At 33.1% G+C, this 26,563-nt stretch overlaps 1 protein-coding gene across 6 annotated transcripts in view; it reads right to left on the bottom strand.

Annotated features, from left to right (window-relative positions):
- The window catches only part of SPAG16 (sperm associated antigen 16), a 913,718-nt gene that overhangs the window by 834,525 nt on the left and 52,630 nt on the right, over positions 1–26,563 (bottom strand). For all 6 annotated transcript variants that reach the window (XM_026492020.4, XM_057304555.1, XM_044381193.3 and 3 more), the window contains 2 exons: positions 25,246–25,315; positions 19,601–19,710 (listed from right to left, as the gene is read on the bottom strand). In XM_026492020.4, coding sequence (XP_026347805.1) covers positions 19,601–19,710; positions 25,246–25,315 — 180 coding nt within the window. The remainder of the gene's footprint in view (positions 1–19,600; positions 19,711–25,245; positions 25,316–26,563) is intronic.

The following is a 26,563-nucleotide window of genomic DNA, read 5'->3' as shown; positions in this document are numbered from 1 at the left end:
AAATAAGACAATAAACTGGTTAGAGATGCCAGGATTGGAGAAATAGTGTAGCCACAGGATATTTGACTACCTCCCACTCGAAGAAAAGAAGATGATACAGGTCCAACCCCTAACCTAGCAAAAAAAGGTAACGTGTTCTCTGATCATGATCAAATCAAACCAGAAATCAATAGCAAAAAGACAAAAGGAAAATCTCTTGAATGCACAGAAATTATACAACATACTTCTAAATAATCCATGGGTCTAAGAGGAGGTCTCAAAGGAAATAAAAAGAAAAATATATAGAACTGAAAGAAAATGAAATTGCAACATATCAAAATATGTGAGATGCAGCTAAAGCAGGCTGAGAGGGAAATTTATAGCATTATATGCTTACATTACAGAAGAGGAAATGTCTTGAATTACTAACCTAAGTTTCTACCTCAAGAAAGAAAAAGAAGAGCATTAAGAAACTCAAAGCTAGAGGCCCCTGGGTGGCTCAGTTGGTTAGGCATCTGCCTTCAGCTCAGGTCATGATCCCAGGGTCTGGGATCGAGCTCTGCATTGGGCTCCCTGCTCAGTGGAGAGCCTGCTTCTCCCTGTCCTCCCCACTCTTGCTTTCTCTCACTGTCTCTCTCAAATAAATACATAAAATCCTAAAAAAAAAAAAAAAAAAAAAAAAAAAGAAAGAAAGAAAGAAAGAAAGAAAAGAAACTCAAAGCTAGAAGAATAAAGGAAATAATAAAGATGATAGCAGACATCAGTGAAACTGAATATAGGCAAATAATTCAGAAAATCATGAAAAAAAAGCTAGTTTTTTTTAAGAAGTTAGTAAAATTGATAAAACTCTTTTCTACCATGATCGACAAAATTAAAAAGGGAGAAAACACAAATAGCCAATATCAAGAATGGAACAGAAACTATCACTATAGATCCTGTAGTCATTAAAAGTATAATAAGGGAATACTATAAAGAACTTTACACAGAGTATAAATTTAGCAACTTAGAAAAGACCAATTCCTCAAAAAACACAAACTACCAAAATCCAATTAAAATAAAATAACCTGAGGTCCTAAAACTATTAAAGAAATTGAATTTATAATTAAAAGAAATCCTCAAGCCTAGATGATTTCTTTTATTTAAAAAAAAATATTTTTAAAGATTTTATTTACTTGAAAGAAAAAGAGAGAAAGGCAGAGAGAGCACGAGCAGAGGGAGAAGCAGAAGGTGAGGGGACAAGCAGGCTCCACACTCAAAGCCCAATGCAAGGCTCGATCTCACCTCTCTGAGTTCCTGACCTGAGCCAAAATCAGGAGTGGAGGCTGAACTGACTGAGCCACCCAGGCACCCCCAGATGGTTTCATTAGAGAATTCTGGCAAATATTTTTAGAAGAATTAGCAACTACTCAGCAATAAAGAAAGGAAAAATTATTGATCTATGCAACAGCTTGGCTGAATCTCAAGAGAATTATGCTGAGTGTAAAAGTCATCCCCCCGTGTTAAATGCCATATAATTACGTTTAAATAACAACCTTGAAATGACAAAAGTATAAACACAGAGAACACATTAGTGGTTGTCTAGGGTTGAGAATTAGGGGGAGTAATTTTATATGATTATAAAAGGGCAACACTAGGAAACCTTGTGGTGGTGGAAATGTCCCATACTCTGATTGTATCAATGCCAATATCCAGATTGTGATATTGTATTTTGGTTTTTCAAGATGTTACCATTGGAAGAAAGCCGATAAAGAGTGCACAAGATCTCTTTATTTCTTACAAGTGCACACGATTCTACAACTATCTCAAAATAAAAAGGTTAGTCTAAAAAAACTACAGAGATATTACTGGAACAGTAAAATTTAAATAAATTCTGTAAATTAAATAATAGTATTGTAAAAATTTTGATTTTTTTAATAGATTTATTTATTTTAGAGAGAGAACATGAGTGGGAGGGGCAGAGGGACAGGGAGACAGGATCTCAAGCAGACTCCACGCTGAGTGTGGAGCCTGACCCTGACGCAGGGCTCTATTTCACACCATGAGATCACAACATGAGCCAAAACCAAGTCTGACACATAACCGACTGCATCACCCAGGCGCCCCTACATATTGATTTCTTGATTCAAATAATTATATTGTGTTAATGTAATACAGCATCTATGTGTTTAGGAATTATGCACTAAAATATCTGGTTAAAGGGGAAAATAAATAATATGCAAATAAAAAAAACACAAGCATAGCATTCTGACCTTGGGATAGGAAAGAATCTCTTAAGCACTGTCAATAGTCTTCCATAATAGAAAGTATTAATAAATTTGACTACATTAAAATAAAGAACTTTTTGTGTTTTTTAAATAAAATTGTGTATATTCAAGATATAAAGCATGACAAAATGAACAATTATTCATTAAAAGATACTATGAAGAAATAAATATAAGTCACCATCTGGGACAAGATACCTGCATTCATGTGACTGATCAAGGAATTATTATCTAAGAAATATTGCAAATATACTTAAAAAGAACAACCTAATTGAAAAAAATCAAAATTTATGAAATGATATTTCACAGAAGCTAACATATGAATAACCCATAAATAAAAGAGAACATGTTTAATTTAACTAATCAGAAAAATTAAGACCCAATAGGTAACGTATTTTACTAATTAGATTGACAAAAATTAAAAACATTGGCAATACCAAGTGCCAGAAAGGAAAGAGTAATAGAAACTGTGTGTGTGGGTTTGTTAACATGTTCAACTAATTTGGAAAAGAATATGACACCATACAGTAAAATCTTTATCCCCAATAACACAGCAATTCCACTCCTGTATTAGTATCCTACAGAAAATCTTGCATATGGGCACTTGGAGATATACAAGAATATTTCTGGAAGCATTGTTTATTAGACCAAGACTTTGGGAAGAAATTGAATATGTGTTAATAACAAGATGGAAAACTAAATAGTGGAATGAAATACAGCGACATATGGCAACATGGAGGAATCTTAGAAACAAATGCCAAATGAAAAACCAAGTTGCAGACGACTACTACATAGTGTGTAACTAACATTTACGTTATTTATACATATTTATAATATATAATAATATATATTTATGATCAAATATATACATAATATATTTAAATTAAATAAATATTACTTGAACATATTTATTTTTTTAATTGTGAAATATTTAATCCACAAATTCACAATTTTTCATAAAGTATTACTTTTAAATATAGATAATACAGATAGTGACTGAAGTTTCCAAAATGTAAAATCCTGAGCATATTTTCATTGCAATCTCATTTTTGTATTTTCTAAATGATCCACACTTATGCATAATTCAAAATAAATAGTATAGTTTAAAACCTGAGAATAATTAGTACTTCTTAATTGCTTTTATTGATTCATATTTATTTCTTTTTATGTAAGCAGAATATATTTAGTGTAATAATGTATTTCTATTTATTTGATTTTCTACTCAGAATTATAAACAAGTTGTCTTAATCCTTATGTATTTAACATGGCATGGTATTATAAATAAATATTTGACTAATATATTTCCTCAGGGATTTTTAATGCATTATTATTTCGACTGGTGAAGACATTCAACATTATCAAATTATAGGCAATAAAATTCCCATTTGCACATGGTTGTAGACTTTTTAATACCTTCCACATTTTCACACTCTAAAGAAAATGCAAAACTAATTTCCTTAGCAACTTTATGTCTGATAAATAGACTGATATAACATCCTAATGTAAGATTCACAGTTACTAACAAAATGTCAGCCAGATCCTTGATTAATGCTAGTCAAAATGAGGCTTAGGCAAAAAATAATAATGACTACTGTACAGCAATATTCAAGAATACTATACAAACTGCAACTAGACTCACTCTAATACAAAGTATCTGCATGTAAGTGCATCTAACTGCTCTTGAAGTACACCATTAGCATGCTCAGTGTGGCATAACAGAAGATGACATACACTGTCTTATCAGAGCTAAAGGAACCCTTTCTCTCCTTTTCACATTTTATCATTATAGTTAATAAACTATAATCTATACAATCATTGGTGAATGTCATGACAAAGATATGAATTAAGATCAGTTTTTAATTAAGTGAAGCAAAATACTGAATAGCCTCTAAAGAAGTTGAGACTTGTGTACAATCTTTATGGCTATACCAGCACTTTCAAATATGTAACAGGAAATATGCAAACAATAGAACATCAGAATTAGCCTTTATCATGCTCTAATTTTCGTATCTCCATATATAATCTGAATTAGGGAAACTACACTGATAATCTAGAAAGCCACTGCAAAATGTTTCAAGTCATTATATAATGAAGTGAGAAAAATGCTTAAAAGGAATGAATTTGGAAGTCTTTGACAGACTTCTAGTCAGAGTTACCAATATCATATTTAACATAAAAGAATAAAATGGTATTAACAATTAATTATTATTTATCTTTGGTAGATAATCTTTCCTACCAAAACACTGTATTTTTATAAGTATAAATTCTGTGATAGGTACTGTGCTAGGTATATTACACATATTATTTTATTGCATCATGACAAAAACCCTTCGATGCACATAGTATTCTTCCCAGTTTACAGAGATGGAAGCACAGAAGTTAAGTAATTTGCCCAGGTTTGTACAAGTAATGCAGTGGTAGACCTGAATTTCAGATACAGATTAGGCTTCAAAATAATTCACAATCTAAAACATTTCTGCCAAAGTACATGCTACACTATGTTAACAGATGCCATGCTGAAGGAAAAAGGATTACAGCAGTTAACTTATGCAAGGGTAGTTATAAAAGTACTAAATTAAGGCTGAAAAATATCTTTCTGCTCCCTAACAGAAGATATATACATATATATTGATATAAATATATTCATATATATATCATTTCTGAATATATAAAAGAAGTTAAGATAAATAGGAAAATATGAAAATCATCCATATCTTATGAGAAAGTAGTTTAATAGCTATATTGGTATTAAAAGCTAAGCTGTGATAAGCTATTCTTACAGAACATGTATTATTAATAAACTTATAAAATTAAATGATTAAAAAATAAGGTAACAAAATGTTAACTGCAATTAAAAGCCATTTTAATGGAAATACTTACACTTTACCTAAAGATTTTTCTTATAATAAGCTTGAAATAATTGTTGCTAAACCAGCTGTTGCCAGGGTAAATAATCTAAAAAATTTTAGCAAAGATTTTTAAATTACTCCTTCAATAAAATTTTTTAATTTCTTTAAATATGAAGATAATATGACTATTTCCCAAATATAAGAATTTCTCTTAACTTTGAACATTTAAGTTATAAAATACTTTGAAATTTTTTTGTATGTATGTACTGTTTAGATATCCTTCCCAACATATCCTCTGTCCCTATCTATCTGGAGAATATCTACTTTTTTCATAATATCTTTATAATACTTTGAAACAGGGTTTCCAGTAAAAACATATGTCTGTTTCATGTAGAAGCATAAAAAATAAGATTTTTTCATTTAAAAAAGAATGTCTGTACTCCAATCCAAAAGAGAGCAAGCATTAAATCAGGTAGTAAAAAGATGGAAGGAGCAAGGTAGCAGTCCCTTATCTTTCTTAATTTACTTCCCACTTTCTTGAAATACTTTCAATGGTACTGTTTTTGTTTTGTTTTTCATTTTTCCTGCATGATCACTGAATACATAGTTCAAGACACAAGGTAAGTAGTAAGTTTTTAATACATAAAAATTATATAAAAATTGTATTTGTAAGCTTCAGGGAGTCATTAAAACAGCAGAGCTGAACTTCAGTGGATGTCATATAACTCTGTTTTTCCCTCAATGAAAAATAAATTCTACACATAAATATTACCTTTCAGAACTATTAAAATCTACATGGAATTGTTCCATTCTGCTTCTCTTTAATAAATATTTTGGCACATTGAAAATTTCACATGTATAATAACCATTCAAAGTCTCAATAAAGTAGTATTTTTCCTCTTAACTGTGACTTATGTGTTTGCAAAGTATCCAATTAATTGTATAATGGCTCTAAATTCCTTTAGAGTAAAATATATTTCACAGATAGAAGGAAATTATGTTATAATATATAGCTATCTTTACAAAAACAAACCCATCGACTATTTTAGCAACCCCACTGATTACCTTAAAGACAAAAGAAAACTGCTTTCCCGGTATTGACTCAAATTGTTTCCTTAATTAAAAAAAAAAAGTTTAAACTATAAGAATTAGCTTTAAAGCATATAATCTCATTTTTTTAAAGATTTTATTTTTATTTTTTTATTATAATAACATTTTTTATTATGTTAGTCGCCATACAGTACATCCCTGGTTTTTGATGTAAAGTTCGATGACTCATTAGTTGCGTATAACACCCAGTGCACCATGCAATATGTGCCCTCCTTACTACCCATCACCAGCCTATCCCATTCCCCCATCCCCCTCCCCTCTGAAGCCCTCAGTTTGTTTCTCAGACAACAAAGGATTTTATTTTAAAGTAACCTTTACACCCAACATGGGGCTCAAATTCACAACCCCGAGATTAAGAGTCACAGGCTCCACTGATTGAGCCAGCCAGGTGCCCCAAATATAATCTCATATTAACTCAACTTTATAGAAGGAATTTTATAATGTTATAGAACTACATAATGTAACTAATATGGCATATTAGGAAGCCACATACCTAACTAGTTTGAGAAGTAAAAAAATACAATTGTTTAAGGAAGACCAATATATAGTGGCAAAGTTTCAGAAAGAAATACTTAATGCCACACAGAGGGGATTACTGGAGGACAGTCTAGAAGGCTGCTAAGGTAGTCCATGAAGACCAGTTTTAGAAGGGTGGGAAGGAAAATTAAAAGGAAAAAGAAGCAATGAAATTGGTGGTTTGGGGGTGGTTTTAAAAGAAAGCCCCTCATAATCTCCATCAGATCCCCCAAATTCAACCAAAATAAACATTTAACAAGTAAATTTGTTCTGCAAGTGAAACTTCTAGATACGTTCCTTAGGCCCTTTCCCACAAGTTCTGTTTTGTTTTGTTTTATTATGATATGTTAGTCACCATACAGTACATCATTAGCTTTTGACGTAATGTTCCATGATCTCTTGTTTGCGTATAACACGCAGTGCCCCATGCAATACATGCCCTTCTTAATACCCTTCACCAGGCTAGCCCATCCCTCCACCCTCCTCCCCTCTAAAACCCTGTTTCCCGGAGACCATAGTCTCTCATGGTTCGTCTCCCACTTTGTTTCCCCTCCCCCTTTATTTTTCCCTTCCTTCTCCTAATGATCTCCCTGCTATTCTTTATGTTGCACAAATAAGTGAGACCATATGATAATTGTCTTTCTCTGCTTGACTCACTTCACTTAGCATAATCTCCTCCAGTTCCATCCATGTTGATGCAAATGTTTAGTAATCATTCTTTCTCATAGCTGAGTAATATTCCATTGTATATATGGACCACATCTTGGTCCAACAAGTTTTTAACTCCTAGTTCTCCACTCCCCACCCCCATCCCCATATAGAAACTCGGAACTTGTCAAGTAATGTGAGTACAACACTAATGAGAGAGTAGGAGACACCAGAAGGACGGGATCAAAAATCATGCCATAATTTTGAACTGAATGAATTGGTAGAATGTAGACACTATTAAAAGCCATCTCAAAAATGAAGAAATTAGCCTATTTGGGAAATAAGATGAGATTTGTAAATTAAGTCATGTTAATTTTGAGGTAATGGTAATAGTTCAGAATGGAAATTTCTGTAGATAGCTAAATTATTGCTATAAAGCTACAATATGATAATATGAATGTTTGAAAATCATCAGCAAAGAAGTTATATTGAAAATAGATTATAAGTTAGGAAATTCACTTTAGGAAAACCAACTCTAATTATAACACAGATTTTATGGAGAAAATTAATTTATTCTGAGTACCAAAAAGAATTTAAGAATACAACCCAATTTAATTTGAGCCATCTATGGTACTTGTGAAATTAATATTCTTTTTAAAAGTTTTATTTTGATAGCAACAGCATAATTTTGTTGAAAAGCATGAAGAAAAACATTCATGGCAGATATTACTATGAAGAAATCTGAGACTGGAAAATCTTGAGTCTTCAGATTTCCTTGAGCTCTCTGGACCTGCAAAAATAACCTGTTCCTCCCTGTTAAAGGCTAGTATGCCTTCCTTGACCAAAGGCAATTTTATCCCCTGCCTTGCAAGGCAACTCATGCTCCTCCTACAATATATCCCCCACTTCCTCTCTGGCTAACTGACTGAAATCCATTTAAGTCACAATAAAACCCAGCCAGGGAAGTATTGCCTCTGTTAAAAGAGAAAAAGAACTATACCCAAAGGAACTACAGGAACTAGCCAATATGTACCTGTGGGTGCCAAGAGAATATTGCAGGTCTGGACCCTGAGGCTTTTGAAACAAGGGAGGTAGAACATAAAGTTGTACAAGGGAGAGTTTATTAATATTAAAGCATTCTCCTATGAATTAGTAGCATGGCAAGGACCCCCATGTTAATATGATGCTAGGATAGCTCTTACAAACTTAAAAAAAAAAAAAAAATGATGGCCTAACTAAATGAAATAGACATGCCAAAACTACCATGCATGACAAATAATGCAAAAAGGATCAAAAGAAAGAAGTGAGCATGAGAGAATAGATATACCATGGAGGCTGAAAAGCCCAAAGAATGACCAGAAGATACACCAACTACAAAACCATTAAGGATTGTAACTGTAAGAGGGGCAGCAACATCACTGAAAAGCTCAGTTGTGACTCTCCTCTAGAATGATGGTAGATATTACCAGAGAATGTAGCTCCTTTAAAGCAATGGGGATGAGAGGAGCCTGATAAAGAGAGGCCAGGTGGGAGCACTCAGGGGTCAAAAGCACGGTAGGCACAATTATGAAAAAGAGCAGAGTAGCTGTCAGGAGAGCCTAATCCACAGAGAGCTAGGGAGACAGTTACTACAACATAATACCTCAAAGGCTAGGACAATGAGAAGCCACTTCTGTATAAACAGAAGAAATCAATAATGAATCATTAGGATGCTAAGGGCAGCCACTTCCATAAAAAGACACAATTTCTTGCCTGGTTTTCAGACCTGAGCCAGTTTTCCAGTCATTGAACCTACTGACTGAAGAAGTGGTCAGTTACAATGTTAGTCTAAAAATAACAATACGCAAGGTTGTTCTTGCATAGCCCATGGAAATCAAGAGTTCACAGAAATGGAAGTAGCCCCTCTCATTATCATGTCTAATAACCAACCAACAAAGATGTTGCTTCCTGCCCCAAAACTTTGGACTCTGCTATTGGATGGCTTAATTCAAAATGAAAGAATGCTTCTAGTGTGGCATATAAAGAAGGCACCATTCAATTAAAAGTTAAGTCTGCCATCTAGTGATTCAAGTATCTCTGTGATCGCTTGGTACTCTTTGACAGGACTGCTGCTTAAATGGTGGATATGGAGAGTACCCTCTGGAACTCAGCAAAAAATCTGGGTCACATGTTATTACTTCCATGTTAACTAGTAGATGTCAATGGAAAACTACAACAATTCAAGATAGCAGGATTACTAAATACTCACACCCTTTGAGATTGAAGATACAGGTCAGCTCACCAGATAAAGACCTCAAAACAGGCAAAATCCTGGCTAAGCAAAGGCAAACACTAAATGAGCACTAAAAAAAGAAGCAGCATTATTAACTACATATCATGACTGGAAGCAGATTGTTTAGCTATGAGCATTTTTGTGTTATATATAAACATTTTTTTTTGCTTATACCTCCCCTAGCATTATGTGTTGGAAGTTCCTTCTCTCATATTCTACATCCCTTACCTGGTTCCAACTCCTACTAGACAGCCTCCTACTTAATAGTCCTCCTACCAAATGCCGTTTTGTGTCTCCAACACAAAAGATGGTGGCAGTGTTCTGCTGTTGCTAATCTCTGGGTAGTCACCCTGTCCCCTATTTGACATCTCAGTTCTTCAATCACTTGTGTAACCAATTCCATGTATTAAAGTTACCGTGTTCAAAAGATCTAAAATAGTTCTTCCCTGACTTAAGCCGTAAGTGTTTTCCTGATTTTGCCTGAATGAAGAAGCAAAACATCAGAAAAATTCATTAAATAACTGCTTTCAGAATTGCAAAAGAAATCATTCTTTTGTCTCTATTTCTTCCTCACTTTTATACAGAGGACACATGATAATGCTTCTGCATGTAGACTAAAACCAAAGAACTCCCTAAATTAGGCAGACTACCTTGGGAGATACAGGACTGGAAAGAAAAGCAAAGCTGGAAATGACACTAAAGTAACCCCTGCCACCAAGACACACACAAAGATCTGGCAACTTACATGGAAGAGAGGGTGACAGGATATGAGTGTAGGGTGTGGGAGAGGAAATGCAGCCTCAGTAAAATATACCAATGTGTTTCAACCCCAATGTTCCAAAATTGCTCTATCTACTTTGGCCACTGTTGGTGCTAAAGTCTGCCCAGCCTCCCTGCCTCCTCTACTCCAATGTCCCTGGCAGCTGACTCTCTCATCCACTTACAGTGAGCCCACAGTCAGCCCTAACACATCTATCAATGCAGAGGAAACTCATGCCAGTTTGGAATTTTGATTATGACAGAGAACTAAATTCTTTAATTACTAACCTGCGATAATTCTATAGCTTAGTCTAGTCACTTCATAAATATGAATTTTCAACCAAGGATCCCTAGTCATTTGAATAAAAATAATAAATTATAATAGTAAAACAAAATGTAAGATGAGGATGAAGACAGACTGTGGAGGAAAGAATTTGAAGAGATTAAACTCATTTTTTAAAAAGTCTATTGCCTTCAAGGAGATAGAAATAAAATTATACCTATGAATGAATAACGGGCTTCTATGAGAAAGGCCTTATTGGAGAACAAGACATAATCCTGGAAGTGGAGAAGAGAATTATCAAAATAACAATGGTGATAAATCAGATAAAGCCAATTCCTAAGCAGTTAAAAAGGCAAAGTTTAGAAGATATATCAGAATGCAAAATAGACAAACAGATGGAAAATATAGTGGAAAAGTTAAAGTTTATGAAATATTGATTATAAGTCTAAAATTATCTATTGGGAATTTCATAAAAAGCAAGAAGAAACTATGGATTCAAAAAATAATAAAAAAGAAATTCCCTAAGCTAAAGGAGAACATTAGTCTTGAAACTGGAAAGTTCTTCTCTGTGTTATATGAGATATGAAAAACAAACACAAAAAAATAAAAGCTCATCAAGCTACATTCAGCTGAAATTTGACAACTCTTAAATAATAAAAATACTTAAAAATACTTAAAAGATTATACAGAAAAGAATGATGGGGAAATTAAATTAGAAGTTACACAAAAGCACCAAGATTCAATACTTTCTATAGTCCAATGGAAGTATTAGACCATTTACAAAAATTTTAAAAGATTTAACTAAAAATAGTTGACACTTTTCAACTTTTTACACACATTAAAGATGTAGGAGGGTTAAGAGATGCAGAGTATATGTAACAAGGATTTCTTTAGAGAAAGCCCTCATGTGTGTCCTACCCCTCCAAGAGAAGCACAGGGCAGGAATATCATAGTCACAAACCCAGTGTATGAGCCACTAACAGGGCCTGCCAGGAGCTGAATGTTTGTTCTTTGCAGCTGGAAAACACAATGGATCTGTGCCAAATGTGCAGTCCACAACAGCAAGGTAAAGAACTTACTGAGGGGAAATACTGTGTGTCCTTTTAACAATGGATCACAGGGGAATGAAACCCAGGGACCAGAATATGATACTAGTAGAAATATTGGCCTAAAATTGTTTTTAAAAATATCTAAAGGGCAGCCTGGCAGGGAAAAGAGACCCAAGTAGAAAGAAACAATAAACTGTACCACTAGAGGTAATATGGTAGCTGGCCCAAGGGGAAGCACTGGCCCAGGAAAAGAAGTTCCTTAGAAGAGTTGGGAGGGGATTTGGAAGAACTCATGATAGTGCCCATGAGAGCAACACCTTTCCAATAATAACTTTTCTATTCCTCTACTGGAATACATACTGAGATCTGCAATTTACCCCATAAAGAATTCAAAATATCTGTTTTAAGGAAACTCAACATGCTCAAGAAACAAAGACAATTCAACAAAAATTAGAAAACCAATACATAAACATAAATGAAATTTAACAAGGGGATAGAAACCAAAAAAAGTACCAAACAGAAATTCTGGAGCTGAAGAATTCAATGAATGGAATGAAAAATTCAATAGAGAACATCAACATCAGAATACACTAAACAGAAGAAAGAATAGATGAGTTAAGATAGGAATTGTTGAATAACCCAGTCAGAGAAGAACAAAGAGAAAAGAATGAACAAGAGTGAAGAAAGTACACATGACCTATGGAATGCCATCAAAAGAACCAATATCAGGATTATTGGAGTTCCAGAAAAAGAGAGGGAGAAAAGGGTAGAAAGTTTATTTAAAGAAATAATAGCTGAGAACTTCCCACACCTGGGGAGAAACATGCACATCCAAGCTGATGAAGCTAATAGATCACCCCATTATTTCAATTCAAAATAGTCTTCTCTAAGGTACATTACAGTGAAACTGTCAAAAAACAAAGACAGAGAATTCTAAAAATAGCAAGAGAAAATAATATTATAACTACAAAGGAATGTCCATCAGTCTATAAGTGGATTTTTCAGCAGAAATCTTACGTAACAATTCAAAGTGGAATCATACAGTAAAAGTTCTTCAAAAAACAAATTGCCAGTCAAAAACATTCTATCAAGCTATCCTTCAGAAATGAAGAAATACTTTCCCAAAAAAAGAAAAGCTGAGGGAGTTCATGACCACTAAACATAGCTTACAAGAAATACTGAAAGGAGTTCTTCAAGTTGAAATAAAAGGACACTAACTAATAACACAAAACCTTATCAAAATATATAAGACATTGCTAAAGGCAAATATACAGTCAGATTTAGAAAACTCTAATTCTGTAATATGATGATGTAGTAACCAGTTAACTGTACTATAAAAGTTAAAAGAAAAGATTAAAAATAACTGTAGTTACAATAATTTCTTAACAAATACACAACATAAAAAAAGGGATAAACTGTGACATTAAAACATAAAGACATGGGAGGCAAAAGGGTGGAGGTTTTGCATGTAATCGAAGTTAAGTCACTATGTACATAACATGGACATGTTTTCTGTAAGCCATATGGTAACTTCAAAGAAGAACATAAAGCAGATTCACAAGAGATAAAGATAAGGGAATCAGAGAATACCATCATAGAAAATCACCAATTCACAAAGGCAGGCAGCAAGAAAAGGAAAAAGGAACAATAAAACTACAAAACAGCCAAAAGCTATTAATTAATAGACATTAGCAAGTCCTTACATATCAATAATTACTCTAAATGTAAATGGACTAAATTCTTCAATTAAAGATACACAGTGAATCAATGGATAAAGAAACAAGACCCAACTATATGCTGTCTATGAGAGGTTCACCTCAGCTATAAGGATACACATAGGCTCAGAGTAAAGGGATGGAAAAAGATATTACATGCAAGTGGAACCCAAAAGAAAGCAGGGATATACAGATATCAGACAAAATAGAATTTAAGCCAAAAATGGAATCAAGAGACAAAGATGGCCATTATATAGCGATAAAGGGATCAGTTCATCAATAAGATATACATCCAATATCAAAGCACTAAAACATATTAAGTAAAAGTCAACAGATTTGAAGGGACAAATAGACCACAGTAAAATAAGAGACTTCAATATCTCACTGTCTGCAATGGATAGATCATCCAGACAGAAAATCAATAAGGGAACATCAGACCTGAATCATGCTTTAGACGAAATGTACCTAACATACATAAAGAGAACATTCCATCCAATATATGTTCTCAAATCCACAAAGAACTTTCTCCATGACAGATCATGATAGGACACAAAACAAGTCAGCAAATTTAAAAAGACTGGAGTCATACCAAGTATCTTTTCTGACCATAATGGCATGAAACTAGAAATCAACAAGAGGACAGCTGGAAATTTTACAAACATGTGGAAACTAAACACACTCCTGAAAAACCAACAGGTTGAAGAAGAAATCAAGCGTAAAATAGGGCCATCTGGGTGGCTCAATTGGTTAAGCATCTGCCTTTGGCTCAGGTCATGATCTCAGGGTCCTGGGATCCAGCCCCATATCAGGCTCCCTGCTCAGTGGGGAGTTTGCTTCTCCCTCTCCCTCTGCCCCCCCAACTCGTGTGCTCTTTCTCTCAAATAAATAAATAAAATCTTTTTTAAAAAGGGAAATTAAAAAATTCATGAAAATGTACATACAACATACCAAAATCTATGGGATGCTGTAAAAGAAGTTCTTAGTGAGAAGTTTATAGTGACAAATGCATTTATTAGAAAAAAGAATGATCTCAAATTATCAAGCTAATTTTATACCTCAAAAAACTAGAAAAAGAAGAAAAATAAAGCCCAAAATTAGCAGAAGGAAGAAAATAACAGGATCAGAGAAGAAATAAATGAAATAGAGACCATAAAAACAATGAAAAAGATCAAAATTAACAGTGACTTTTTTGAAAAAAATAAACAAAATTGGCAAACCCTTAGCTAGATTAAGACCAAAAAAAAGTAGACTCAAAAAATCAGAAATGAAAGAGGAGCTATTGCAACTGAGCTCAGAAATACAAAGGATCATAAGAGACTGCAATGAATAATTACATGCAAATAAATTGGATAACCTAGAAGAAATGGACAAATTCCAAAAAACACACAACCTACCAAGACTGAATCATAAGGAAATGGAAAATCTGAACAGACTATGAGACTATTGAATGAGTAATCAAAAACTTCCCAACAGAAAAGGCCAGGACCAGTTGGTTTTGATGATGAATTCCACCAAATAGTTAAAGAAAAGTTAATGCCAATCCTTCTCAGACTTTTCCAAAAAATTGAAGAGGATGGTACATTTCTAAACTTGTCTTATGAGGCCAACATTACCCTCCTACCAAAACTAGAATAGAATACTTCAAGAAAACTTTGGACCAATATCCCTGATGAAGAAACATGCAAATATTCTCAACAAAATACTAGCAAACTGAATTCAACAATACACTAAAAGAATCATACACCATGATCAAGTGGGATTTATTCCTGGCATACAAAGATAGTTCAACAAATGTGATTAACAAATGTGATACCATATTAATAGAATGAAAGATTAAAAAAAATCATATGAGCATCTCAAAAGATGCAAGAAAAGCATCTGACAAAGCTCTACATCCTTCCATAATGGAAAACATCACTAACTGGATAGAGAAAGGATATACCTCAACATAATAAAGGCCATATATAAGAAAGCCACAGCTAACATCATAACAAATTGTGAAGGGTTGAAAGCTTTTCCTCTAAGAACAGGAACAAGGCAAAGGTGCCCATTTGCACCACTCTTATTCAACACAGTACTTGTAGTCCTAGCTAGAGCAATCAGGCAAGCTAAAGAAATAAAAAGAATCCAAACAGATTCCTTCCTTCACCAATCAGAGGAGGTCAAGAATGGGAAGAAACTCATCTCTAGAAAGGTCTTCCCCATCCTCAACTTTTCTTACTCCCCCAAAACACCAATGCATATATATATAGAGAGAGAGAGAGAGAGAAAGAGAGAGAGAGAGAGAAAGGTGTGTACTGCCACCTAAATATTGAGTCATTTCCCAAAGGAGAGGGGACAGACCTGTTGTCTTTGGGCAACATCTCATCACTTCCTCTTGCTTTTGCTTTTTCCTCCCTGCCCTTGGTTTCATCCTATTCTACACTTCAGATTTCTATTTTTGTGTTGAACTTGCTCCTTTTTTTCATATTGAAAAGATGACACTGCCCCCAAGAACCAGAAATAAATGGGAACTGAAAAGCATCCAAATAAGAAAGGAAAACTAAATTACCTTCTTTGCAGATGATATGACGTTATATATAGAAATCCTAAAGACTCAACCAAAAACTTTTGGAACTAATCAACAAATTCAGTGAAGTTTCAGAAAATAAATCAAAATACAAAAATTGGTTGTGTTTCTACACACAATAAAATCACTGAAAAAGAAATAAAGAAAGCAATCCCATTCACAATACCATCACAAACAATAAAATACTTAGGAATAAATTTAATCAAGGAAGTGAAAGATCTGTACAATGAAAACCGTAAGACGCTGATGAAAGAAACTGAAGACACAAATAGATATTCTGTCCCCATGTATTGAAAATAATTAATATTGTTAAAATGTCCATACTGCCCAAAGCCATCTATAGATTCAATGTAACCTCTTTCAAAATTCCAATAGCATTTTTAACAGAAAAAAAAGTCCTAATATTTGTATAAAACTGCAAAACACCCCAAATAACCAAAGCAAGCCAAAAAAAAAAAAAAAAAAGAACAAAGCTGGAGGCAGTATCACACTTCTGATTTTCAAACTATACTACAAAGCTACAGTAATCAAAACAGTATAGTATTGACATAAAAATAAGACACATAGACCAAAGGAACAGAATAGAGTGCAGAAATAAACTCCCATATACACAGTCAACTGGCATTTGACAAGGAAGCCAAGAATATCCAATGGGGAAAGGACAGACTCTTTAATAAATGGTTTTAAGAAAACTGGATAATTATATACAGGAAAATTATATTGTATATCCATCTTACACCATTCACAAAAACTAACTCGAAACTGATTAAACATCAGACCTGAAACCATAAAACTCCTAGAGAAAATATAAGGAAAAAACTTCTTGACATTGGTCTTGTCAATGATTTTTTTGGACATGACACCAAAAGCACAAGAAACAAAAGCAAAAATCAAGGGGACTACATCAAAAAAAAGCCTCTGCACAGCAAAAGAAACAATCAGAAAAATGAAAAGGTGACCCACGGAATGGAAGAAAATATTTGCAAGCCACATATCTGATAAGGGGTAAATACCCAAATACATAAAGAACTCACACAGCTCAGTAACAAAAAAAAAATAATAATAATCCAACTAAAATACGGGCAAAAGAATGAAATACATATTTTTCCAAACGACACATACAAATAGCCAAGAGGTACAGGAAAAGATGCTTAACATCATTAATCATCAGGAAAATGGAGCTCAAAACCACAATGTGATATCTCACATCTGTTACAATGGCTATTATCAAAAAGACAATAGATAACAATTGTCAGTAAGGATGTGGAGAAAAGGGAACCCTGTGCAGTGTTGATGGGAATGTAAATTGGTACAAACACTATGGAAAATAGTATGAGAGCTCCTCAAAAAAATAAAAAAAGCACTACTATATGATCCAGCAATTCCACTTCTGAATGTATATCAAAAGGAAATGAAAACAGGACCTCCAAAAGATATCTGCATTCCCTGTTGATCACAGCATTATTCATAATAGCCAAAACATAGAAACAACTTAACCTATTGGTTAATGGATGAATGAATAAACATTATATGATGTGTGTATAAACACACACACACAATGGATTAGCTATACACACACACACCCGGATTAGTATTCAGCTATGAGAGAAAAGGACATTGTGCCATTTGTGACAAAATAGATGGGCCTTGAGAACATTATGTAAATGAAACAAGTCAGAGAAAAATAAATACTGTATGATATCATTTTTATGTGTGAATCTAAAAAAGCAAAAACTCATAGAAACAGAGTCGAATGGTAGTTAACAGGAGCTGGAGGGTGGGGACATTGGGGAGATGTTGATCAAAGTGTACAAACTTGTAGAGAAAAAAATTAAAAGAGAAATATTACTAAAAATGATTACTTGGTGAAGGGGGGAGGAATTCAATTTATTCTGCACTTTCGCCATTTTGTAAGGCCCAAATTTTTCTTTTTTTTTTTTCTTTTTTTTTTTTTTTAAAGATTTTATTTATTTATTTGACAGAGATAGAGACAGCCAGCGAGAGAGGGAACATAAGCAGGGGGAGTGGGAGAGGAAGAAGCAGGCTCATAGCGGAAGAGCCTGATGTGGGGCTCGATCCCATAACGCCGGGATCACGCCCTGAGCCGAAGGCAGACGCTTAACTGCTGTGCCACCCAGGCGCCCCCCAAATTTTTCTATCATGTGGTAGGTATTGTGTTAAATATTTTAATGCGCTGAAAGAATATATGATGCATAAATATTTAATGTGTTTGTCCCATATTGTAGTAGCTTTTTGTCGCAAAAACAACTTTGTGTTACTAATGTAAAGTCTTACAAGCCATAAGCATGTAGTGAATGCATCAACAAATCATTCCTAAGTATGACTTACTACCTTAAAGAGAATGCTATGCCATTAGAAGATGAAAATGCTCCTCGTGACAATCACCACCATCACACTGAAAATCCTTAACTCTGATTTTTTTCTTCATTTGGGTTCTTTATATGCTCCTCTGTTCCCAAATGAGAACAAGAACTACTTGTTGACAGCAAGAGACTTATCCTCCACCACTGCTTGCATTCAGCAGAGATGCAAAGGCAGGTAGAGGAGTGGGAAAGCTTTATGGTTGCAAAAAGGGAAGGTCCATCCTGATAGGAGGTTGTTGGCACACGGAAGCTTGAAGGCATGGCTGACAAGAAATGATCTACCCCGAACAACATAAATCCTAAATTAATAGTGATAATAGAGGAACAGTAAAGTACTAATCTGAATATTACAAAGTAATTACCAAAGCCTAAGTATAACTCAAAATTGTTTAGTCTGTAGCTTATTCAGTATTATATATAGTACTGGATTTCAATGCATACCTTTGAAGAAAAAACTTTATTGATATTAGCTAGATAAAAGGTTTATTACATTATTTTAATGCATAAAAATCTATTGTTCTTACAGAATTACTACTACTAAAAATATTATAAGTATTTTCATTTGTAAATACATAACAGGTATTTTAGAACTCAAACAACTATGTACTTTGTAAGAGAATTCATTACCTCAGCTAGACTTTCATGCAATTTTCATAACAAGAAATTAAACTCCTTACAGGTTTTATGTGCTTTTCTTTCTTCCTCATTTTTGATCTCTGACCACACATTTTAATACCATTTTTCTTTCATCATTATAGACCTGTTTAGTTATCAGCCTGATTGCAAAGCAAAGGTATTCAGATATAAGGAGATTTTTAATGGGCCAAAATTCTTCCCATTCTACTTTTAAAGAAAACTAAGAAAAGTTTAAAGTTATACTATGAGAAAAGAAATAAGGGATGATGTGGGAGTTATTTCTTTTGGATAGAATAAACAGAAAACTGAGTAGGTGAGCACACATGCATATGATTAAGTCGGAGTAGGTGGCAGAATGATTCACTGAGTTGTCTCTGCCACCAATAAGCATAAGGCCCTCACATATTACTAACATTTGAGGACCACCATTTTTATCTATAAACCAAGGGGCTTGGAATTTATAACTTCTAAATTCCTCTTCCAATAAAATGATGATACCATACGAGTTCATGGATCTGAAGATCTAAGAGTTAAGTATGAATTAATGGAAACAAGAACAAAAAGTCATACCTTTGTATTATTTTTTATCTTTGTTTTATCTTTGTTTTTTTCCCTGGCTTCACGAAGACCTTTCTGAGTAGGACCTTCTGGTGCATTTTCTTTTTCAGAATTAGGAACAACTACAAAGATAACACAATTTATTCTTAGTATCTATACTGTTTCTCCACAATAAATATAATTTTAACTAAACATATGAAAGCCAAAGTCATAATGATACATGTATTTTTTAAAGTATTAAAACTAATAATATTAAAATACCACCAAAATGTTTTAAGTGAGGTGTCAAATTCATTTTCCGAAAATTCACGGTGTCATTACTGCAAGGTCAGTGAAATGGCATGATGAGCCAGTTAGAGATCACAGAAGCCAATCTCCAATTATATTATATCCAAATTCCTGTCATGAGGCTTAATGTGTATACAAGTTGAAAAGGGTCAAGGAAAGAATGGTAAGCAATGACAAAATTTCTCAAGTGGAATTGGATAACAAATAACAGATTTTTAAAAGGATACTGTATTAATAATAAATAATAATTCTTTATGCTTCTCAATGTTGAGAAAAACAGAAAGGAAAACATTGGGTAATATTCCAATGTAGTTGTAACATTGGTCTCCAAACTCTCCTGGACATAAAGAACAGTCCTACTAAAACCACATGAGAGAAAAATAAAAGGATAGGGAAAGTCTCTTTCTTTTATACACATAACTACTTAGGTATACATAACTTCCCCCTTTATTTCTAAACAGGAAACTAATTGCAAATAACTAATAAAGTTATAATCATTAACTCTTAAATAAAAGAAATGACTATATGTTCTAAATATAACACTAGATTTATAATAGAGAAAAGACAAACACAAAAATATCTGGATGAGTCCAGGTTCTCAAAGAATTCTGAGTAATAAAGGCAAGGAAGTACATAGCTGGCTTTTAGATTCTTTCTGATCTGACTTTTCCTATTCAGTACCAGTTTCAGACAAAGGAAAAAAACTCCAAAATAACCTTGACAATAACATAAAAGCAGAATATTGAATAACACAGTTCTACATGAAAGTACTTAAAAGACTTCAAGCATTTGGGTGGATATCCAGACTGCCTATCCTCCCTGAGTGGTGCTAAAAGTTAGAGCCCCACAGCATGTGGGAAGTCAAAGTGTGGGGGAAAGGCAACAATTACAGCTCACTGACAATAAGGAAAAATTTTCACTTCCAGTTCTCTTTTATTTAATTCTCCTTTCAACAACCAACAGTGACATCCTGATAAGGACAATAAATTAAAATAATAACAATTAGCATTTATGCCTTATTGACTTTTTACTACATAACAGCCACTAGTCTAAACAATTTGCATGGACAATTTCATAAAATCCTGTCTATAACCCTGTCAAGGTCACTACCTTTTGTTCCCCTTTATATATGAGGAGAATATATATGGTAGTATCTATAGGGAAGTAATGAGAAAGCAGTGGAAGTAATTCTAAGAACATGAGCAGATCTCAGGTAGCATGCAAAACATGACTAAGCACCACTTCATAAGAGAAACAAAATAAAAATCAAGAAAGCAAACAAACAAAATGTTAAGGATAACAAATGAAAGTCAAAAACCAAAAAGACCTTGTTTTATAAGTATATGTAGTTTTTCTACAACAAAATGAAATTACAAAAGTTCACACTTAATCATTTTTAGGAAAATATTCAACACTTGGAAACAAAACATGAGAATAAGCATTGCAGAATACATGTGGAATTAGCAAAGAAATAACACTTCTCCATTATGTCTCGGTGTAGCAAGTACAAACATGATTTCCACTCTCCATCAGATAAACATCACTTTCACTTGCACAAAGATTTGTAGAACAAATAAGAGGCTCAGACATTAAAGTCTATGTCACATTCATGGTTAAATGCATATAATTCTCAAATTCCACATAATGCTTCTTAATGTTTAGTAATATACTAGCAAATGCCATGTCTCTATCATAGCATCTTTATGTTTATCACACCCAATGCTTATTAATGACAGGCCTATATTACTGATTCGTGCTGTGCAGTTTCCCAGATTTTATTTGGGCACAATCAGCATCTTAAGGAAAGTATAATTTCTTAAGAGAAATGAAGCAAACATCAAATAAACACATTTTCACTTATAGCAATTTTGTTTATTGTACCTCCAGTGCTATATTTCATCCATTCAACAATTCCTTCATGTATGCACACATCCACTCAATCAATGTTAACTGAATATGTTTAGCCTCCTCGCTGAACGTCAAAAATTCATGAATACAGAGGACAATAGGGGAAGGGTAGGAAAACTGAATGGGAAGAACTCAGAGAGGCAGACAAACCATGAGAGACTCTTGACTCCTGGGAAACAAACTGAGGGTTGCAGATAGGGAGGAAGGTTGGGGGATGGGGTAAATGGGTCATGAGAATTAAGGTGGGCACGTGATGTGGTGAGTACCAGGTGTTATGCACAGCTGATGAATCGCTGAACACTACATCAAAAACTAATGATCTACTATACGTTGGCTAACTGAACATAATTTTTAAAAAAAGAAATAAAATAAAAAATGAAACAAAATTTTTTAAAAAATGAATATGTAAGGATTGTGCCGGTCACTAACTCTCTTACAGATTAAACCCAGCTGAAAAGAGAATTCTTTAACTGAAAAAGGTTTTGAAGAATTATCCACAATTTGGTCTAGAGAGCTAAACAGAAAATATCTAAGAGATTATGATACATGTAAGCTAAAATGAGGAGTTTAAACACTTATCTAATTGTAATTCAGAAAAAGGCAAATAGAGGTAAAGGAGAAGAGGATTTACTTTAAATATTCTTTATTTTTACTTTAATTTTACTTTCTAACCTAGGCCATATAGCCCATACAGTCATATGAAATTGGCATCTTGTAATGCAATTCTGAGCAGCAACAAAATATTCAACTTAAAAAGCATCAATTTATTAAGCTAAAAACCTTATGGAATACTTTGCTTTACTCCATATGACATCTTTTTCCTCTATGAACCTCTGAAGTCAGCTTTCACAGTTTTTCATTATATCTAACATTTCCCATTTCTAGCTGTTCATACTGAATTCATAATTTCCTATCATAAGTTATAAGATATATTAAAATAGAATTATATGTATCTTTATAACCTGCTTTGGAAATAGGCATTATTTTTTTTAAAAGATTTTATTTATTTGACAGAGAGAGACACAGCCAGCGAGAGAGGGAACACAAGCAGGGGGAGTGGGAGAGGAAGAAACAGGCTCCCAGCAGAGGAGCCTGATGCGGGGCTCGATCCCAGAACACCGGGATCACGCCCTGAGCCGAGGGCAGAGGCTTAATGACTGAGCCACCAAGACACCCCGGAAATAGGCATTATTGCATTCAAATTGCAACCTTATAGGAAAGCAAAATAATATAAGTTAATAACCAACACAAACATATCAGAATCAGCATATTAATAAGCTTTTTGAAATTACGTAATTTGTAAAAAACTGCTTTTATCTCATAATACATAATATTAAAGTGCTTTCTGTATAGTTTCTTATAAATATGTGATATGTATTGCATTTCATAACAACAAAGAAAAATTATACAAAATTGTCACTTCAAATATCTAATCAGTAATAATTCACTATTTCATAGTTTTTCCTAGGAATTTTTCTACTATTCTACATACCATACAAGAATAAATGTAGAACTAAAAACCTTTTTCAGGTGAGAAAGTTCAGCAATGTAGTATTAATAATATTCTCTCTGGGTAGTAGAATTACGGATAATTTTAAAAATAAAGTTTGTCATTCTTAAAATTTCTAAAATGGGCATATCACTTTGATAATAAAAAATATGGTATACTTAAAATTACTTGATTACTCCAAATCAGTTCAATTTTTGTCTTATCCCTAAGTTTGGATTGAATAACAATTAATTTGTCTTTTTTCCCAAAGTTAGAATAAATGACGGTCAATTCATTGTTCCCTAAGTACAGAGTGAATAATATTTAATTTTAAGAATCTCTACTGGCATACTAACCTCTGCCCAAAATAAATGGATAGACTTTTAAATGGATGACAGGTAAACAAAGTTTTTAAAAATTAAACTAAAATGAACAAATAGAGGGAGAGGGAGTTAAATATATGCAAATAATTGTGAAGGATGACAGTATTTATGAGAGACAACCAGTTAACCAATAAATCAACTTCTCTTCAACTTAGAGTTCCTGGCTAAGTAAGGTTCCAAGTTGATCAGGCAATCAGAGAGATGACAGAGTCTGACATGACACAGCCAAATGCTAAACCCAGAAGCTTGGGAAAAGGTACTTCAAGTCCCGTATCTTACACTAGAATGCATGTTTAAAAAGATCATAAAATTATTCAGTACAGAATTTAAGGAATTAATTTTATTCAGGTAGTTGGGATTACTCAATTAAAAGAACCTATTTCTTTGTGTTGGGTCGAAATTTATTTCTTTTGACCAAAAGCTACTTCAAAACATCACAGATCAAAATACAATTACAAACTTGATCTTCAAAGTAACTTAGAAAAATATGCAGTATGTTCATTTATAAATTACATTAAATAATAGAATATAATTTCATAAGGAATTATCAGTAAACCATTAGTTTATTTTAATAGAGATTCCAAGGATAAATATATAAAATTACGAACTAATAGTTGGGAGTAGAATGGAGCATTAGAGGTTAACTGATACAACCATCAACCCAATGCATGAAGTTCCTCAACCTTTAAGCCTTCTCATATATATTATTTTTCACATTCTTTAGTCATTTGGGAAGTTAGAGTTCCTGAAACTATGATAGTTTGATACTACCCCTTCATATTTACATCTGATTGTATTCTTAAAAGTTATTTACACATGGGAACAAGTAATTTTTTATCTTAACAAAAATATATATTCTTTGTATAAAAAACGCAATAAGGAAAAAATGTAGAAAATAATCACATCATGAAATTAGGCATATATTTTGGTGTGTATCATTTCTTTGCATATATTTAATAGCCATGAACTTATACTATATAAATGTTCTAATTTTTTAACATTTTATTAACATGATGTGAGCGTTTTCTTATGCATGATTTTTAAAGAATTTCTAGTTGTATGAGCAACCATACTTAAACATTCACTTGTGGTTAAAGATTAAGATTGTTTTTACTGTTTTGTCCTATAGACATGACTGCAATAAACATCCTTGGTCCATAGTGTCTTCAGGTATAACTGAGCTTAACTAATATTTCTTTAACATGAAATATAAGGATAGGAACTCCTGAAACAAGGCTAAGAAAAAAATTTCAAATATGAGAATGCTGCCTATTTTTTTAAGCTTTAACTGATCATTTAACACAATGAACAGTCATCTGTAAATGACAGGATGTTACGTTTATTAAGAAAATTCACTATTTTGCAGCCTTTCTATATTTCAGTTTCCATCATTCTTTTTTAAATCAAATATAGTGAGGTACAATTTATATATAATAAAATGAATACTTTTTAGAGAATTGGGTAAGTTTTAACAAAAATGAACAGGCATAAAACCACCACCAAAATCAAGATTTAGAACATTTGTACCACTCACGAAATTATTATTTCCTTAACATTACCATTTATAAGGCATGTACAAATACTTTTACCTCTAATTTCAGAAGCCTGGTAATTATGCCCTACTTCCATATGCTTCAGTGTTGCTTGAAGCCCAGAAATCTAAAAAATAAAATCAAAAGATATGGGGTTATATACAAAATAACCCAAAAAGGACTGAATAAAATGCAATGTTTAAATATCAACTTCAAGATATAAAAACATCAACCTCTCAGATTAATTCCTATGTATTAAAAATATTTTAAACATGAATTGTAACAAAAAAAACATAATTTAAAGTTAAATTCAATTCCATGGGTAATTATTAGGTATTCATTATAAATAAGCATCTGAAACATTTATTTCACAGCATCGTTTCCTGAATCAAGAATACCTATTGCACACTTTGAATGATAATGATCCAGTACTCTACTTTGAGAAAAGTTTCTCCTCTATTGAAATTACTTCACAACAACTTAATTCATCTTTCTGTTTATAAAAGATAAGGAAAGTATTAGTTGGGAAGTAAAATATGAAGAGACTATTGTTTTTCCTGAAACACTTAGCTCATTTTCCGCCCACAGACACTCCTTGTTTTATTAAACATGTTTTATAATTAAGAACATTTGTTAGTTTGGTGGCATATCATTTACCTATATTTCCTGAACAATAGACTTGAATTAAAAACTCAACCTTAAAGAGTTCTCTCATCACTCATTGTATGTGATTATACCAACACAAAAAAAATCTGTTTAATTATATAGGGATACACACATTTTTCCTACTATCACTGAGTAATAACATTCCTTTATTAATTGAAAATAGTAGATAATAAATTGTAACCTACAGATTAGTGCTCATGAAATGCCTGGATGGAAAAAAAAAAGTAAAAAATGTATATCTATTCTTGGGTGCCAAATGGATTATAAAAATTTTAAATACACTTATTTAGAATAGTATAAAATTTACATAAAAGTGCAATGTAATACAGAGTTCTTGTATACCCAGCAACTTATTCCCATTAACATCATCCATTATCATAGTGCGTTTGACACAAGTAATGAGACAATACTGTTATGTTACTATTTAAAAAGTCCATATTGCTTTCTAATTTCATTAAGGTTTTTCTTTTAAGATTTTATTTATTTGAGAGAGAAAGAGAGAGAGTACAAGTGGGGGGAGGGAGAGGGACAAGCAGACTCGCTGCTAAGCCTGAAGCCCGATGTGGGGCTCTATCTCACCACCCTGAAATCATGACCTGGGCTGAAATCAAGAGTCAGACACTTAACTGACTGAGCCACCCAGGCTCCCCAAGATTTTTCTAATATCCTTTTTCTGTTCCAAGATCCCAACCAGGATACCTTACATTTA

Source organism: Ursus arctos, unplaced genomic scaffold, assembly GCF_023065955.2.
Source record: "Ursus arctos isolate Adak ecotype North America unplaced genomic scaffold, UrsArc2.0 scaffold_1, whole genome shotgun sequence".
NCBI lineage: Eukaryota > Metazoa > Chordata > Mammalia > Carnivora > Ursidae > Ursus > Ursus arctos.
The sequence above is the reverse complement of the archived record's forward strand: the minus strand, read 5'-3'. Positions and strand labels throughout refer to the sequence as shown.